This window comes from Hemiscyllium ocellatum, chromosome 43 (assembly GCF_020745735.1).
Source record: "Hemiscyllium ocellatum isolate sHemOce1 chromosome 43, sHemOce1.pat.X.cur, whole genome shotgun sequence".
Lineage (NCBI taxonomy): Eukaryota > Metazoa > Chordata > Chondrichthyes > Orectolobiformes > Hemiscylliidae > Hemiscyllium > Hemiscyllium ocellatum.
The window spans coordinates 14,581,073-14,596,535 of NC_083443.1; the positions used below are offsets into that span (position 1 = coordinate 14,581,073).

General features: G+C 39.5%; 1 protein-coding gene across 1 annotated transcript in view; it reads right to left on the reverse strand.

The window, feature by feature from the left end:
• The window catches only part of LOC132835008 (annexin A4-like), a 53,789-nt gene extending 38,582 nt beyond the window's left edge, over positions 1–15,207 (reverse strand). The window contains exons 1-4 of the mRNA XM_060854237.1: positions 15,006–15,207; positions 10,876–10,957; positions 4,578–4,672; positions 3,145–3,258 (exon numbers count right to left, since the gene is read on the reverse strand). Coding sequence (XP_060710220.1) covers positions 3,145–3,258; positions 4,578–4,672; positions 10,876–10,957; positions 15,006–15,029 — 315 coding nt within the window. The 5' untranslated portion in view covers positions 15,030–15,207. The remainder of the gene's footprint in view (positions 1–3,144; positions 3,259–4,577; positions 4,673–10,875; positions 10,958–15,005) is intronic.
• Between the last annotated feature and the right edge of the window lie 256 nt (positions 15,208–15,463).

The window sequence follows — 15,463 nt, forward strand, 5'->3', positions numbered from 1 at the left end:
GAGTTCTCTCTCTGCTGCTACATTGTTACTTTGCATGTTCTTTTCTCCTGGAGCAAAGATAGCATGTGAGGAAAATCTGTTTGGCTGAATTTGCCTTTGCCAAGGGTGTGTTAATGGGATGCTACTATATTGGAACACTTGATGACTGGTAGTTAAATAATATAAAATTTTGTTAAGCATTTCAGTAGAGTTAAAGTTATGCCAATTTTGTTTTGTGTTTTAATTATGTTGTAAGAATAAAGTGTGTTTTGCTTCAAGTCCAGTCATGGACTGATTGGATCAAATCTGGAATACAGTGCCTTGCACTTGCCTTTAACTAAAATAAAAAGTTTTTGTCTAAGCTTTCTCCTTGATCTATTTTTGAGGGAAATTTAATCCGGTCTGTAACAACCTCATCCTAAAAATGTTACACAACTATGTGTATAAACCTTTAACCTTTCACCTTTGCTAAACATTATGATACGTCGTGCCACAATTTTTCATCTTGTGGTAATCAGTTAGCAATAATTCTGTTGGGTCTTCAATATATCTCAATTTGCACATTATGATCTTAGGAAGATAATAAAGGAAATGCAAGAATTGTTTTAAACCTATTTTCCAGGTTACATCTCATGCCAGGAGAGGGTTCTACTCACATACTGACTGTCTACCATCTCAAGCAGGGTTATATTGCCCCCAAGGCAGGAAATAGACAATTGTATTATTTCCAGGATGAGAACCTACCTCCAAAAAAGCAGTCATTTGTTGGGATTTTCAGAGAGGTGGAGTCCCTTTAATTGGCATTTACTGACTAATTCCCTGCCCAATTAAGGGCAGTGCCTAGACTTTTGAAGCTGGTTGGCCAATTAGAAACTTGCCAGCTTGACTGTAGCAGCAGGTTATGAGATGGTAAGTAAAGGTAAAAGGTGATTCAACAAGGAAGCCCTCTTTCAATGAAGTTGAAGTTTAATAGCACATGTCAGGGCTACTGAGAATGACCACTGTAGAGTCATTTGAGAGAGATAGACTAACCACAATACAAATCAAGTAAATGTCAAAATCTTTAACTAATGAAAAATAGTTCCTTTAGTAGTCAGATATGGTGGGGGGGGGGGGGGGGGGGGGAGCGGGAGGCGGTCAGGAAAGAGACACATTCATCCACAGAGTTGCTTGCTCACAACCTTTCTTTCACCCCGGTAGACAGGGAATGCCTTTAGGTCTCGTGTCATGACCACAGATCATAACGTCAATATCAATATGACCATAGGTATTCAATTGGAACATTTTTTTTAAATAACAGATGCAGACAAAGTATGACTGTGGATATAAATGTCACTGCTTGTTAAGAACATCACACTTGAAAGTGTCAAAGAAGCATCAAAGAGAGATATGCATTACAAACTGAGCTGTCATCTCCTGACAGATTCTCAGACTGGGAGTGCGATAGAAATAAATGCAGCAGTCTGGACAAGAGAGATGTTTGCATTTTTCAACATTACACAGGGTTCAGGGGTTAAGAGCCATTGTGAAATCTGGTTCATAATAGTTTGCTGAGGTACATGACGGTGCTAGCTTAATTTATGTGCTACTGTGCTGTGAAAGTCAAAGATGAAGAATCAATGACTAATCACCCCTACATTGCAGGTAAAAGTCTCTCTCTCTCTGAGGGCTGTCAGCTTGTCAGCAAGATGTCTAAAAGGAAACAGGACTAAAGAATTTAATCCACCTGCAAAGCCAAATATCTCAACACAGAAAGCTTGCGGAGTCAAAGCTTCACAAGTGTCCTTGGAGTTAGTTTATATATCTTTCAATTTGTATTTTTTTTATTCATGTGTACACAGATTCAACATGAGAAGAATATTGCATTGAATGTTTCTCAACAGAACTCAAGACAGACTGATTAAATTGGCTAAAAACAAAGACACTTGATCAGAGAGACAAGGGAGGGGATCCTTTTTAACTAATTTTATTGCAACCAACTGAAGGGGCTGCTGGGTAAAGGAGGAGAGGTGATTCATTCCTCCCCACCCAGGAGAGACTTGGCCATTTGCAATACCTCACCTAGTACCGTAATACATTCGAGAACCCTCGCCTAGGGACTGATCATAAAACTGGTGCAATTGCTGGACTTCTAGCCTGTCACTCCGCACCTCTCTCCAGGCAGGTCAATTGGTCCTTGCCATGAATCTGGAGATTAATTAAAAAATCCTAGTCAGCCTTTCACTGGGATTAATAACTGAAGCACATCATCAATTTGACTGGGTACTCATTGTGTAGGTGTGGCCCAGAAACAATCATAGAACTGTACAGCATGTAAACAGACCCTTCAGTCCAACTCATCCATGCCGATCAGTTATAAATTAACCTAATCCCATTTGCCAGCATTTGTCCCAAATTCCTCTATACCAGTCCAATTCATGTACCTAACCACCGGATCAATTCATGAAACTGACATATTGGTCAGCGGAGCTAAATTTCAGCCACTCCTGTCTTTGACCTAGGCTGAAAATTCAAAGTTCAACCTAGACACCAAGTGCTAGCAGACTATTTGACCTTTACAGTGTCAGATTTTAACCTTTATCTGCTGTTCACACACTTCCATTAAACACAGCCAACAACAGCAGCCCGTATTCTTGCTGTGAAATAGTTCCATTAAAGTGCCTAATGGCCTTTCCCATTCAATAGTGATGACACAAAGAGCACGTTGGCCTAGACACTGAAACAGGATATTTACCTTGCCTACATTAGAAAAAAATCCAAAGAGACCCCGAGTATTGGCTGTCATTCAAATAGAAATAAAGCCGCAGGAGGAGCCTAAGAAAAGGAGAAAGAGGGCTAGCTCTGAGGATTGTAGGGGTTGTGGATAAATTTAATCCTATAGGGAGTACAGGGTGGGAAAGCAGTTGGTGACTGCAGATAGCACTAGCAGCCTGTTGGAATGGGGACTCGGAGAAGAGGAGATGGCTTACCACAGATTCATAATTGAAAGTAATTTACTCAACTGTTTGTTCCAGCTATCCTGTAGGCTTGGTTGTTTCTTGCTGATATGGTTGCCTTAGAAGATACTATCCTGCACTGCAGTTGTCAAGTAAGCATTTGGTTCAGTATTTACACATTTTTGGTACTTAAAAGGCCAAACTAAAAAAAAGGATAGCTATGACTTACTTCCATCGCATTTGCCATTTCCTTTGCATCAAATTTTCCAGGAGTCAGCATTAGACCTTCAGCCACACATTCAAAGTACCCTCCGAGTTCCGATTTCAATTCATCAATCAGGCTCTATTGTAAAATTTAGTTGCACATTATTCAACACAATAGAAAAAGTACAGAACGGTACTCAAAGTTGTGTTGTGACTTGCTTTTAAGAGTTTCAAGGACATAGGGTGGAGATTCAATTGAATATATTTCACAACTTCTGTAGCAAATCATCTTAGTGATCACCTTATGGCATAGAATTACAACAATCAAAACCCTCTCCTTTCGATTCTGAGGATGCGAGACTCATTGTCACACTCTCCCTTCAATTTGCTGTATATTTAAAGTACAACCTCTTGACAGCTGGAAACTGGACTTCGAGCACAGCTGTGCCATTGCTAAGATCTATTACATTCAGCACCATAACGTTTCTGTTGCTCTTGCTAAAACCTTCATTAAGGTCTTTGTCACCTCTAGACTTTCTTTATTCATTCAAGGGATGAGGATGTTGCTGGCCAGGCCAGCATTCATTGCCCATCCCTAATTGCCCAGAGGGTGGTTAAAAGTCAACCACATTACTGAGTCTGGAGTTAGATGCAGGCCAGACCAGGTAAGGATGGCAGTTTCCTTCCGTAAAAGGACATTCCCTAGATGATTTGGAGATTCCCTCGATGGGTTTTCTGACAATTGACATATCGTCATCATTAGACTCTTAATTTCAGGTTTTAAATCAAATTCAAATTCCACCATCTGCTGTGGCAGGATTTAAATCCAGGTTCCCCAGAGCATTAGCTGAGACTCAGGATTAATAGTCCAGCGATAATATCACTCGGCCATCCCCTCCCCCTTAACTATTACAACGACCAGCTGACCTCTTATACTTTATTATCTGTAAGCTGGAGGCCATCCAAAAACTCCATGTTGGCCATGTCCTAACAATGTCAAGTTTATCCTATGCTTGCTGACCCATATTAAGATATTGTGTAGTTGAAAGCCAATCTTCAAAATCTCAACTTCCTACAAGACATTACCCTATCCTAAATTTATCTCACTATCTAATATAGGATTGTTCCTAACTAAAGGACAATAGACTTCCTGCTTTTGCATGGCGTAATGTAATTAGGTTAAATAGACATCAGTTGTTATACTTCATTGTAAGGACAACATATTTGTTTCATTGACAAAATAAATCCATATTTTAAAGAAAAGATTAAACAAAGCATGCACTATAGTATTTAAATTCCACTTTCTATTGATGTTTCTGATCTGTTAGGAAGGTAGCAATTCTGATTTTAAAAAACTTCATCCATCTATTGGACAAAGTTATCTTTATACAGTCAGAAATAATTTTTTTCTCTCAAAAGCACATAAGTGCCTAGAAAGTGTTAAGTGATGTTCATTACCTGATCATAACTTGCTTTAAATGCTTCAATTATTTTCTGTCGTTGAAGATTGGTGCGAGTTGTCAAAATATCGATAATTTCATCTTCATCAGTTCCTGGTGAATTAACAAGGAAATTAGCATCATATTAAAAATTCCAATTAAATTTTTTTTACAGATATCCCATTGAAGCAATAGACTTGCAATAGAGACTTTATTCCCCCCAGGCTTCATCATTGATCTTCATGGAAAGGTGATGTTTGCCATTGACGGCAACTCATCCACCAGGTGTTCCTGCTTAGACTTTCCAAACAAAATGACAGCATCTGGTGAGATACGTACCCATGGAACCAATTTGCTCTTGTATATGGATAGATAGAGAATAGAAAGATAAAATGGGATGGCTGCATGAACTATAAATAGTCCTTTGTATATTTAGGAATCATGTTCTCTTCATTGAGTAACAGTTATCAAAGAGAACGATAAAGTGAAGGGATGTTCTAATCCACTTAGGGCTTAATTTTCCCATTTCCTAGAAGTACAGAGTAGGGAAAATAATGAAGCGAGTTGGTTCTAGAGGAAAACTTAACCCCTTCTCACCACATCAACAATTTTGAGCTGGATGAGCAGGTCCATTGGGGAGTTCTATTGACTTGCAAGCAATTAAGGTTATGACGTAGTCATGAAGTTTTAAGTAGAGGCATGAATGGAGGCAGGGAAGGGGTGGCAAAGGGGTGGTCTTGATAAGTGATCCTCCTGTCCCTGCATCCAATCTGTTTAGAACACTCTCACCACAAACCGTACGCCACAGATCGAAATGAAAAAAAACATTCCCACTACTGGATCTTGAGGAGTAGGCCCTAGAACACTGGCAGCTCCTGGTGACCTGGGTCATCAGTGGACATCAGTGATAGGGGGAGATACACCTACATACACCCATCAATGCTTAAAATGAGCTGGCTGGCAGGTGATTGGATGAGTTCTCTTGCCAGTGGGGATGGCATGCTTGACACTCCGATGCTTAGGTGGAAAGAAAAAGAGGGAAATTTACATCCTTAAACTAGGAAGGTTTCCTGCATCTAGAAACATGTGGAAGATGAAGCAAGCACATAGAATGATTGTGCAGTTTTCCATTCCTAGAATATGATGAAACCTGCGGCTATCTGACTTGACAGATAGTTGGCTGACATGCTCTCCTATTTCAGGCTCCTGCCTAAGGCATGTTGGAAGGATTTACAATTTCATAAATCAGAGTATGAACACACCTTCTGTGGCTATCAAGTCCTGGGATGAAGCTTATATCCTGAAATATAGTTACGATGTAACACAGGAAACACTGTAGGCAATCTGTGCACAGGAAGCTCCCACAAAGATCCATGTGAGAATGGCTAAATGATATTGTATGAGCAACAGCTGTTAGCCAGGTCACCAGGACTTGTATTGCTATTGGACCCAATACACCATTTGACATGAAAGAACCTCCCTTTAATGTCCCTTCTGAACAAAGTACTTCCAATGATGCAGTTCTCCCTAAATACAGCATTCAAGAGGTGAGAGAATTGCCAGGCAAGTCACATCTGATATAATAAAGGAAAGATTTACGAAGAATATTGCAAAGTACTTCAAACAAAATACAGTACTTTTCAGAGTTTATTTAGGGTGAAAGCCACACATGACAGAATTTGTTTGCTTTTTAGGCTGGGAATTTGAGTAAACCATCTGCTCAGGTCATTGATTTATGGTAGCAGCAGTAACATCAAAACAAGATTTTTTTATTTGTGTGGCTTACAGGGAGGGGATTAAGAAGACAATTTTCTTTTCTGAAAAACGCTTTGTTTCAGAGGTCACGGAATAGCAAAATGTAGGATGGTAATTTCACTTACAAAGTAATGAAGTATGGAATTATACAATATACAAATAAAACAGTTTAGAATATTTGAAAAATTGTATTATTTTGATCAATGCATCTGTGCAAATGAGCATTTTAAATTAAGCTCCATTGTAGATCAAATCTTGCAATGTATTACAAAATATAGTTCTTGGTGCAGATGTTAACTGGAATGTGATATCGCTTCTAGCCTTCTCCAAGGCTAAGCTTTGCATCATATTTGTCAATTTTAAAAACTAAAAAGAAACTGACAAAACACTTCTAAAAATAAAATTACATTAATAAAGCTAAGTTAAGGTCCAACATGTCTTTAATACTCAAAAGTGCAATGGGGAAAGCGTTTGTTAACCCAAACAGTAAGGATATTCAATATTTATTCACAACTGCAGGAAAGGAGGGGCAACACACCAAAGTGGAGCTTCCAGTAAAAGTGGCTTTATGATGTTAGAACCCCCACTGAATTTTAATTTTTAGCAATTTTGAATTATGAGCTGGAAATGACTGGTGAGGTTTAGGACAGCCTATGTTAAAAGGGGAAGAACAGACCAAACAAGCTTTGCTTGCTTCTGAGGCTAATTGCAGGGTAAGCCTTGATTAAAAGGTTCTACAGATGCAGCAACTCCTGAGAAGGGCACTGTGGTGAAACAGAAGTTGGCATTAATGAGGTCAGTACCTGGGAATTGGTTCTAGCAAGTCTGAAAGATGCCCTATGTTCAAGCAAATGGCAGTTGTTGAATGGTAATTGAGGCCTCATTGAAAATAAAACTGACTATCCCTAAGACCAGAAGCTGCTGGCTTCTGAATACTGGCAGCTTCTGGCAACCTAGGTCATCAGTGGAAGTCAGTGAAAAGGGGAAGTATATGCCCATCATTGCTTAAAATGAACTGATTGGCAGGTGATTGGATGGGTTCTCTTGCCAGTGGGGTGGCAAGTTTGTCACCACCTAACATGCCTGCCCCACACTTAGAAACAAAAGAAAAATTTACATCCTTAAACAAGGAAGGCTTCCCACAAGATAAAGGAGGAGTTGATTAGCCTAAGATGGCAGAACCAGAATTAAGGTTTATTTTTCTTGAATTATGTTTTCTGAGTGATGGTCCTGGAATGCTGCTGAGACAGCATGAAGGTTTGAAAGTTCCTTGCCTAATTTGATACACCAACTTCCAGAAACCCAGAGAGCAGAAAACCGAGTTAGAAGTATTGCTGCCTTTACCTGGGTGAACTGAGAGGGTGGCCCTTATCAACGTTTCAAGAAAAATAGCTAAGTCGTCCATATTTATGCTTGTGAATCAACATATCATGAAGGATAGTTTTAGTAATCTGGCCAGTTTTGTTATTTTTAAAATTTAATTTAACTGTGTTTACCTTTTCTGTCTTTTGTGTGAATGAGGGCTTGAAACAATGCGATTCAAATTTAAAATGCAGACATTAATCAACTTACAGTGTTGTTTAATTTACTCTCTGCTAATGTCATTTTTATTTAATCAGTGGTTAAGTCTTTTGTTTAAGATACAAAATGATTGCCTCGAAATTAATTTTCTCTGGGATTGGTTTTTCAAAAGTCTGCTTAGAACCATTGGAGTGATTATTTGGGGCCTTTGACAGGTTCATTGTGCTGCATTGTAAATACAGAGGTAGAAAAACTGATTTGTCTGTCTCCATATCATAACAAAAGTCACTAAAGGAAATTGAAAATGCTACACCAAAGAAACTTATTATAGAACAGGGAGAATCCAGAAAATTCTGATTCTTGACATTACACTTAATGCAGTGTTAGACTTCTTAAAATCCTATGTCCCTTTTCCTATCTGTCAAGAAAAAACTCTCCTCTTGAACTGGTCACAAGTATTTTCAAGATTGAAATGCTGACAAGTTATTTTAGCTCTAATAAAATTCTGAAATGTTCAGCTCCTTTCATTGAGGATATGATTCCAGGTGCATCATGTTAACTTGTGAACAGAAAATATTTACAAGATACACACAGAATACAAAAAGGTATCATCATTGCATTCCTTCCATGGTAACCAAAGACAATAACAATTTAAGTAGCTTCAGAACTCAATGTTGTTGATGTAAAATGTTAGGTTCTGTATGGAATATCAACTTGCCTCATTCTTGATGCGTGGATCAAACTAATCTCTAACTCCTTACACCTATACAGCATCTGTAGAGTAGCAACACATATAAAAATGTGTTTTATGGGAATAATCAGACAAAATTTGACAATGAGCCCAAGGAGGAGATATTAGATCAGTGACATGGTCACAGATGTAGATTTAAAGGAGCATCTTAAGAGGAGAGAGGGGTTTGGAGGTGGAGAGGATGAGAGAGTAGAATTCCAGAGCTTAGGCTCTGTCTACCAATGATAGGACATAGCAAATAGGAAGTACACAAGAGATTGGAATTGAAGCACTCCAAATTCCTTTTAAAAATCTTAATACATCAAGCTAGAAATGAAGCATTTGAATAGTTACGTGCACTATAAATATTTTAAACAATTGAAAACTATTAGATTAAAATATCAAAATAATTGACAGAGGATTGTTTGTGTTTTCAGTATTCACTTTCTGTTACCAGTAAAAGTAAGCTTTTAGTTTACATTAGTTTTATCTTCCTATATTTAAAATAAAATTCATTATATCCTGCAATCATTGAAAAATTAAAACTCCATAAACACAGGATATACTGAGACATGCATTAGAAACTGGATTTTGTGTTCTTAAATGCCTTGAATATATCAAACTAACAATCTTAATTGTAATAATTAATTCTATACCTCATCTCCGTCCTCTAACTTTTACCTGTTCTAACGTGGACAGTGCAGATTATCTATCAATTACTACATTAAAGCAACTCCATACATATGTAACCTGATGGAAAATAGTGCTAAGAATTAGATAACATAAACAACTGGTCTAAATAAACTTGTGAATAGACTAACTGTGGTTTACTTCTAAATATGGGAAACTCAATGTCACTTTGTTAAATGAAATAGAATTGATCTCCACCCAACATCTTTTAATGCTTTAATTCTAAATTCTGGAAATTCTACAATTGCAGTAAGAAATGCAGACAAAAGAGATATTGTATTTAAATCAGGGAAACGCCTCTTTATTTCATCAAAGCTGTCATAACCCAATGATGAAGTAAATAGACTTTTACAAAAGAAACCAGGTGTACATGCCTCTTAAAACTTTCTGGGGCAAACAAAAAAAATAGGAGTTACATTTTAACAGCTTGTTGTATTTGATTTGAGAGGCAAGCATTAAATAAATCCACCCATAACATAGTTCTCAAAATCTACAACTTCATTTTAATGTGTGTCTTCCTTGTGCTTACAAGGAGCCAATTCTTTTGATAGAGAAGGCAACATTTGGCCTTTAGTGAAACGATGTTGCCTCCATAAGTGTGTTACATCTGGTGAGGCAATGCTTGCATTATCTTGTATTCAATATTACACTAGCTATGGATGAATTCGCGAGACACATGTGACAGGTAACTATTATATTCAATAATTGCATCTACAGGTACAAGTGTCTGGACTCATGTTAAGTGACACAAAGCAACATAAAAAGATGACGGAGGAGACATTTATACCCTCAGATTACTTGATGCAGCAATGACGTCATGAGCTGGTCTGAAAGGCACACTAACCATGAGACACAACAATAGGATCAGCTCCAACAGACAGTAGACCAGCCTGCCAACCATTCTAGTTTGTTGGCAATGAACATTTCTATCCCAGTAGGATTTCATTTTTGCAAATTATATGCAAGCTGGCATATTAAATATGGTTCACCTCCTTTGGTTTTAGCCATGTTTTTAAAAAAAACACTATCACTATTTTTTAAAAATTACTTCATTTTCTAAATAGCTATAATTGAATATTTTTTCTCTGGATCTAAAGATCTTCAGGACAGGGAGATTTCCTAGTTGACACATTCAATACAGCAGCATGACTTAAATCATATCTATCTGGTGCATAAGCAAACAGCAGCAGTGAAATTCTTAAATGGGTCAAGGATCTTTGTGAAAATCAATTTAGACAAGAATGTAGCAAGAATGCATCCATTATCTTTCTGTGTTTTGCAATTTTAAAGGTGTTTCTTTTCTTTCAAAGAAAAATAATCTTCAATCATAACTATCTCCCCCTCATTTACAAGAGAGAGTGTTTATCCAGAACTTTACTAGTAGAATTCAATGGCATCAAATTGATAAAGTTTACAGATCAAGGAAGGGCACTATATATACACATGGGACCAACAGCTACTCATAATGACTTTAAGCAACTAAACTAGATGGCGTTCATGGAAAAGGAGCTCAGATCTCGGCTCAGACATCCTGCTCCACTCCATTTCAGCTACTCAATGCAGTTCTCTCTGTTTCATCATGCAATAGCAATAGAGACATTTATTGAAAAATTTCGGTTACCTAGTCCTTTCATAGCATTGCGAAGATTTTCTGCATCATGGTAAGCATTAAAGGCAGGATATGGTTTGACAGTGGCTCTTGGCTGTACAAGGAAGAACAATATAGTTACAATATTTTACCAATCATTTCATTAAGAAATTTAAGATGATTCAGATGGAAACATTCAACAATGGATCATTTTACACAAATTTCATAAGAGTTACACATTTGAATACTGGATACACATAAGAGTTACACATTTGGATACAAAGCAAAATGGATACTGGAAACTTGAAACAACCACAGGATGTTGGAGAAACTCTGTACATCTGGCAGCATCTGTCAAGATAAATGTTTTGAGTCCAATAGGACTGTATTTTAGAACTTCCCAAGGACTTGTCTCTCAAAAAATTACAAGTTATGAGTTCAGGATTTTTCCTCTTCACCACCTAGGTGATGGCCTAGTCATATTATTACTGGATTGTTAATCCAGAGACCCAGATAATGTTCTGGGGACTTGGGTTCAAATCCTGCCATAGCAGATGGTGGAATTTGAATTCAATAAATATAAGAGTCTAATGATGAACATGAATCTTGGCTGATTGTCAGAAAACCCCATCTGGTTCACTAATGTCCTTTAGGGAAAATGCCATCCTTGCCTGGTCTGGCCTATGTGTGACCCCACACCCACAGCAAAGTGATTGACTCTTAACTGCTCTCTGAGCAATTAAGGATGGGCAATCAATGCTGCCTAGCCAGTGATGCCTTCATCCTGTGATTGAGTAAAGAAAATTTAAAAAAATTTGTTCCCATATTTCAACCACAATATTGAAAATAGATTAATCCCCTTAAATCTGCCATTTGGTCTTTATTTATGACTATAGTGAAAATCAAAGGTTTTGGTAAGAGAGAATGCCTGGGCAGTGATTATTTATTAATCTATAACCAGCACGACCAGATCGTGGTGAAGATGGGTAAGACTTCAGGCTACATTCCTGAACTAATTTAAGCAAAGAATATTATCCTTTGCAAGATTTTGAAATGGCCACAGTTAAAGACTGTGTCCAGTTTTGGCCCTGACATGGTGTGAGGAGGTGGTTCTGGAGAAAACATTTGCCTGCTTTCACTATTCTTCCTGACCTTGAAAATTAAAGCCCATCCTCACTTCCATCGTATGCATCAATTACTGTTTTGTTTTTTTCTCCCCAACATTTTAAACATGCTCCCAATCAGCACAAATCTTTTGTGTAACTTTATATCTTTTTAATTCCTTTCATGGGATGATTGTGTTGCTGGCTGGGCCAGCATTTATTGCTCATCCCCAGTTGAGAAGGTGGTGGTGAATTGCCTTTTTGAACTGCTGCAGTCCATGAGTTACCCAATCAGGTTTCTACCCCGACCACGGTATCAAAAATCACAGAACACTTCCTATGTAGCTCTGAAATATATCTTTATCCTTCTCAATGTCTGCATCTTTGACACTATTTTCCTCCCATATTTCTCCTCAATAAACTGCCAAGGATTGCTGTTACCCGCAATTACTTCTCCCATTGGTGCATAACTCCAACTGAAGACTGAGTATTCTTTTCAGTGTTTGCCACAAAGTCATGCCCTAGACATCAACTCCAGCCCTTTCCTCAGAACTATTTTATCCAGGGAATCTGTAACCTCAGTGTCGTATTTGACTCTGCGATTAGTTTATATCCATAGAATGGGTGTACCATCAAGACCTGCCTTTTTCTATCTCCACTGCAGCAATGGACTCTGGACTCTCCACTGGAGCAATGGAAGGTGCCGGGAGTGGATTGCAAGGGAAGGTGCCGGGAGTGGATTGCAGGGGAAGGTACCGGGCTCCAGCACCTTCCGCTGCACGACACCCTCCACCAACCCAACCTCCACTCCCGGCACCTTCCCCTGCAACCGCAAGAAATGCAAAACCTGCGCCCACACCTCCTACCTTGCTTCTCTCCAAGGCCCCAAGGAATCCTTCCATATCCGCCACAAATTCACCTGCACCTCCACACACATCATCTATTGCATCCGCTGCACCCGATGTGGCCTCCTCTATATTGGGGAGACAGGCGGCCTACTTGCGGAATGTTTCAGAGAACACCTCTGGGACACCGGACCAACCAACCCAACCACCCGTGGCTCAATACTTCAACGCCCCCTCCCTCTCTACCAAGGACATGCAGGTCCTTGGACTCCTCCATCGCCAGACCATAACAACACGACGGTTGGAGGAAGAGTGCTTCATCTTCTGTCTAGGAACCCTCCAACCACAAGGGATGAACTCAGATTTCTCCAGTTTCCTCATTTCCCCTCTCCCCACCTTGTCTCAGTCAAATCCCTCGAACTCAGCACTGCCTTCCTAACCTGCAATCTTCTTCCTAACCTCTCCACCCCCACCCCACTCTGGCTTATCACCCTCACCTTGACCTCCTTCCACCTATAGCGTCTTCAATGCCCCTCCCCCAAGTCCCTCCTCCCTACCTTTTATCTTCACCTGCTGGACACACTTTCCTCATTCCTGAAGAAGGGCCAATGCCCGAAACATTGAATCTCCTGTTCCTTGGATGCTGCCTGACCTGTTGCGCTTTTCCAGCGACACATTTTCAGCTCTGATCTCCAGTATCTGCAGTCCTCACTTTCTCCTGTACTATATTTGCTCCAAGTGGGCAGCACAGTGGCTCTGTGGTTAGCACTGCTGCCCCTCAGTGCCAAGAATCCAGGTTTGATTCCACCCTCGAGTGACTGTCTGTGTGGAGTTTGCGCATTCCCCTGTTTCTGAAGGTCCTCTGGTTTCCTCCCACAGTCCAAAGATGTGCAGGTTAAGTGGATTGTCCATGCTAAATTGTCCACAGTGCGCAGAAATGTGCAGGCTGTGTGAATTAGCGATGGGAAATGCTGGGTTACAGGTTGCAAATCCATGATGGCTGCCCATTTTTATCAGGGTCCATTTCTGACATCATTTATGGCAGGTTCTAGTAATACCCCTACAACAGGTTTGTCCTTCCCCTTTTTTTCCCCCTTGGCTCTTAGTGTGGTAACATTTGTACTTTTGGGGCAAATAAACTGCTTCTGTTTATCACAATAAGCTTCAAGAGTTGGCTTATTGTGATAAACAGAAATTGTATTGAAATTGACTCCAAGTGGGGAGATCATTCCAATGAGGGAATAATTAATTTATTCAATTGGCCAGATCATTTAAGGTAGTATCTCCTATCTTTGTCTCTCTTATTGTTATAGAGCTCCAAGGACAAACAGTCGAAGTATCACACCTCAGTATTTCGAACATTCTGAGAAATTTTGTGGGTCGTTGCATTTGTATAGTACCCTAGCATTTCGTAAATATTCTAACCATGGTCTTACATTAGTTACTGGAGCATTTAGCACCATCCATATCATTCCAAAATTGTGTGGTAATATTGATGTGAAGACTTGTAACTGTCTCAATAACTGTGCGGAAGTAGTCTGTATAACAATCACGTTCCTGTTTTCTTTCGGAAACTGGGTGTGACAGAATGAACAACTGCTCAACAGGAAGTTCTGCCCATGGACATTAGAAAGGGGACACACCATTTTCTGGATGAAATTGTAGAATTCACCCATGAGGCGAAAGAAATCCCTCGCGTATGGGGGGGAAAAAAAATCGCGATTCGGTGCTATGAAGTTAAAACCGAAGCTGAAATACTCTTGTACTTCCCAATTTGTGAGCAACTTGACCACGCCCAGAAACCAAGTGTAATTTACCGCAGATGTTTCTGAAACTGTAAATTCACAGCACGCTGCTCCTCATAATGATATAAAATTGGTCTTCAGAGGGGTTCTGTCTTACTCGGCCGTTAGCTATTAACAGTGTGCACGAATTTACAAAGTGTCAATGTTAATATAAGGGAGAGAGAAGGTATCGATGCCTTCCCAGTTTATATTCCAATCCATCTGCGAGAAATCGGCTGAATTTGGATCATTTGCCATAAGATAGCAATGGTGACTTACACGAGATGGCTAAGAGATATCGAAACTGCGGCACCAGAAGAAATGACCAAACCCTGAGGTGTGAAACACGTTTTTTTTCCGTCGTGCACTTCAAACGCAATGCATCTGAATTTGTAAAGCGCCGCAAAAAAAAAACCATGCCATTTACTTACATTGTATACGCTCTTAGTCGCCATAATTTCAAAATTAGAAGTGTTTTTGTTTATAAGTAATTTTCACAGAAGATACAGGGTGAGCCCAACTCTCTGCTTTTGCTGTCTTAGTAAGAAACACGATCTAACGATTGATTTGAGGGGATTCTTTTTAATGAAAGCTGATGAATAGGTATGTATAGGTGTGGCCATACAATTTTGTCCAGACTGGCTTCCCTTGTCTAAAGGAGGCGTTCCGAGGAGCTACCAGTCCTGTTTGGCAGCATCTTCCAATGCGCCAATGAAAAGGCAGGTCGCCTCCGCAGTGAGCCCCGCCCTGCTGGAGTCTTTCTTAATAGATATACAGGTTTTGCTTCCATTTCTGCCCGAATGTCAAGACAAGCAGTCTTCAGAAATAATCAAACAGGCTAAAAGACTGGTCGGGAGCCAGGGTGCAATCTCTGATCCCGAGCAGGACC